This window comes from Loa loa (assembly GCF_000183805.2).
Source record: "Loa loa unplaced genomic scaffold supercont3.64, whole genome shotgun sequence".
Lineage (NCBI taxonomy): Eukaryota > Metazoa > Nematoda > Chromadorea > Rhabditida > Onchocercidae > Loa > Loa loa.
In genome coordinates this window covers 151837-154943 of record NW_018108244.1, presented here as the reverse complement: position 1 = coordinate 154943, position 3107 = coordinate 151837, and the positions used below count along the sequence as shown (strand labels likewise).

At 32.2% G+C, this 3107-nt stretch overlaps 1 protein-coding gene across 1 annotated transcript in view; it reads right to left on the bottom strand.

Moving 5' to 3' along the window:
- Window positions 1-320: 320 nt before the first annotated feature.
- LOAG_17350 (CBR-ZYG-9 protein) overlaps window positions 321-3107 on the bottom strand; it is a gene marked incomplete at both ends in the record, with an annotated part of 11659 nt that continues 8872 nt past the window's right edge. The window contains 9 exons of the mRNA XM_020450008.1: window positions 321-425; window positions 595-666; window positions 872-1012; window positions 1100-1285; window positions 1477-1614; window positions 1710-1829; window positions 2052-2285; window positions 2391-2576; window positions 2778-2843. Coding sequence (XP_020306381.1) covers window positions 321-425; window positions 595-666; window positions 872-1012; window positions 1100-1285; window positions 1477-1614; window positions 1710-1829; window positions 2052-2285; window positions 2391-2576; window positions 2778-2843 — 1248 coding nt within the window. The remainder of the gene's footprint in view (window positions 426-594; window positions 667-871; window positions 1013-1099; window positions 1286-1476; window positions 1615-1709; window positions 1830-2051; window positions 2286-2390; window positions 2577-2777; window positions 2844-3107) is intronic.

The window sequence follows — 3107 nt, the reverse complement described above, 5'->3', positions numbered from 1 at the left end:
ATTTTAACTAAGTTTCTTCGAAATAGTTTTAACAGTAAGGATGAGCAACTCTATTAAGAATCCTTGATGACGATGCGAAAGTAAATCACAAGTGGTTTATAATTTTTTAGAAAAAGCTTACTCTCACTCTAAGTTAAGTGATCGGTGAAGTTATCTTTGGCTGAAAATTACGGAAATATATTTGAATATTCTGAACGACACAAGACCTACCTTTGCAACTTCTAGCTCTAGAATACTTAAGTAACAAAACACTCAAATAAACTTAGTTACATTAAATTAATTTCAACAGAGCTACAACATAAAAAGCATTGATAAAGCCTCTACAACGAACTGACCCGCATTCGACAATATCTTTTCAGTTCCTCTTCTAGGATTTTCTGGGCATCCGGATTCATCTTCAGGAATGTATGCAAAAGTCGCAAGCCCTGGAGAAATTTTCATGGTAATTTTTAGACGAAATAAAATCTTCCGACAATTCTCCAAATTAATCCAACATAGTCTCATAATTTCATAGACCCATTCAACTTAATAGAGAGGAAAGAAATGAGGGAGGATAGAAATAGAAAAGGAGAAGACATAATGGATTTCACTGACCTTTCCAAATGGATTTTCAACAATTTTCGAAATGAGATTTCGTACCGACTCCTCATAATTAGATGACAGCACCTGGAATTCTAAAAATCTTCAGGAACCCCTATCTTATCACAAATCCAACACACTAAATCTTAACAATTTAGGAATTACAAAAAACAAAAAATTATTATTTATTATAATAATAAAATTATTATTTATTACAATATTTATTATAATAATAAAAATTATTATTAAAAATTATTATTATTATAGCTGATATATAAATTAGTAAATTCACCTGTCCCGGCAGTTCTCCATACGCTGATGATGCTAAGCTATTTTGATTACTTTTATTTTGCAACCCGCGAACACATTTTTTCATGTAAATTACAGCTTCGCTCGAATCAGGATTCGATATTTCCCCAATATGCTGTATCACCTAAAATAAAAATAAATCTAAACATTCGAGATTCCAAAACATTTTCTTTTTGCGTCTTCTACTAAAAAGTTCAAAATCTAAACAAACCGATGATTTTGTTCCTGCTACCAAACGCTGTATGCATAACTCCATTGAATGCATGGAATTTTTGATACTTTTATTTTCGTCCACTCGTGGACGGAATTCTTGCATGAAAATATGAATTGCTTTCACGATTTCATCCAAATTCATTGGTACATCACGGAGAAATAGCTCGGATTGTTTATAAATACACTGCAACGTTATAATGATACATTTGAAGCAGAAGTTATGCAGCTAAGTCAAGACGATCTTAAAATTTAAGTTATTCAGTTCGGCAACACTATATAAAATATTAAGAACTACTACAAAATATCGTTTATAAATTGTTGACAGGAAAGAAATAAAACTGTCTAATACTAGTTAAAGAGGATTGTAACTGATACCTTATTTATGAGTTCAACAGTCTTATTCCGTGGATCGTGCAAAGCAGATGTTAACATAGAACAAAGAGCAAGGAAACAAGCAGTTGGATCGGCGTTATCGCATATTCGAATCGATAAGTAGTTAAGTGAACGAAATATCTAAAAAAGAACAAACCGGTATTCAAGGTAAACTGACTCGAAATTTTACACATTCAACAATGAAATAAAGAATGCTGGATATCAAAAATTCATACAGACTGAATATCCTTCAGCTGCTCCATGCGTTCATCTTTTAAAAGATAGAGGAATTCTTGTATAAGCATTTTCAAAGCTTCAGAAGAGATTCGTGAGCATGTCGTTGTTTCTTTGATAAGCTGAAATATTTAGGTCTTTTCAAATGTAAATTAAAAATATGTCGTTCGAAAACCAGATTATCTTGAATAATTAGTGCGGTCTGTATTCCAAAAACAGAACCTAACAAGCTGCCAAAATCGCACATTTTTGAAATTCTAATTTATAGGATTTCCATTAAATTCATGTGCACCATTTTCTGGGGAGCAAGTATGGGTGCTATGTTCTTTCTGAAAAAAACATACCGAACTTAAAAAATGGCATATTGTACGGACAAGCTCGTTTAGCTCATCCAACGCGCTAACATCATCAAGATGACGACTACGTATAATAGATGACTGCGTTACAATAGCCTGCACAATAGCATCAGTTCGATCAGCAACATAGCGAAAGTTGCTCGGATCACCGAATAAAAATTGTAGCTGACTAATAGCTGCTGTTGCAGTCGCTTGTGACATCGAAGCCACGCCATGCACAACCTATAAGAAAACACAAGGAAAACAAAGAAAAACAATTCTAACAAAGAAAATAGTTCTTTTCTAATTTTCTGAAAGAAAATTTGACTAAAAGTAGGTAAGAGAAACCTTATCTACATCGCCTGCTGCAGATTCTAGAGATGTCAATGAACTGACAGATTCTGCTCGGTCTGAATACTGTGGTGGATGCTTCCGTTTACGGATTGCTGGTTCAATGGGTGCCAACATTTCTAGCGTATTAGTATCAACTTCAGGATATTCCACAGCTCTATCGGTATAATCAAGTTTCAGAAGCTGTAAAATGGGAGTTTAAACTGAAACAGAAAATTATGATGTCGAGGTAGCACTTTTCACAGCTCGAAAGGCAAAACATAAAAACCACAGAAAAATCAGTTATTCTGAATTGAAAAAATTTTCTAGATTCAACAATTCCCCTCTATATATATATATATATATATATATATATCAATTAGATGTTATCATCACACAACTTACATCTAGATTCAAAGCGAAACGTTTACGAGTTCCGTCATTATCATCACTGTGGTCACCGAGATCTTTCTGCAAAACTTGCAAATATAAGCCAAATAAAATAAGCATTTTATAACAGAATTTAAATTGGGAAGACGTAATTGTAGGATTTTCCGCGATGCGCATAAGACTGATTACAGGTAACACTATGTTCCCAACCACCTTTCATTCCTTAACTCAGTTTTCTTCATATACATATATATATATATATGTATATATATATATATATATATATATATATATATATATATATATATATATATATATATATATATATATATATATATATATATA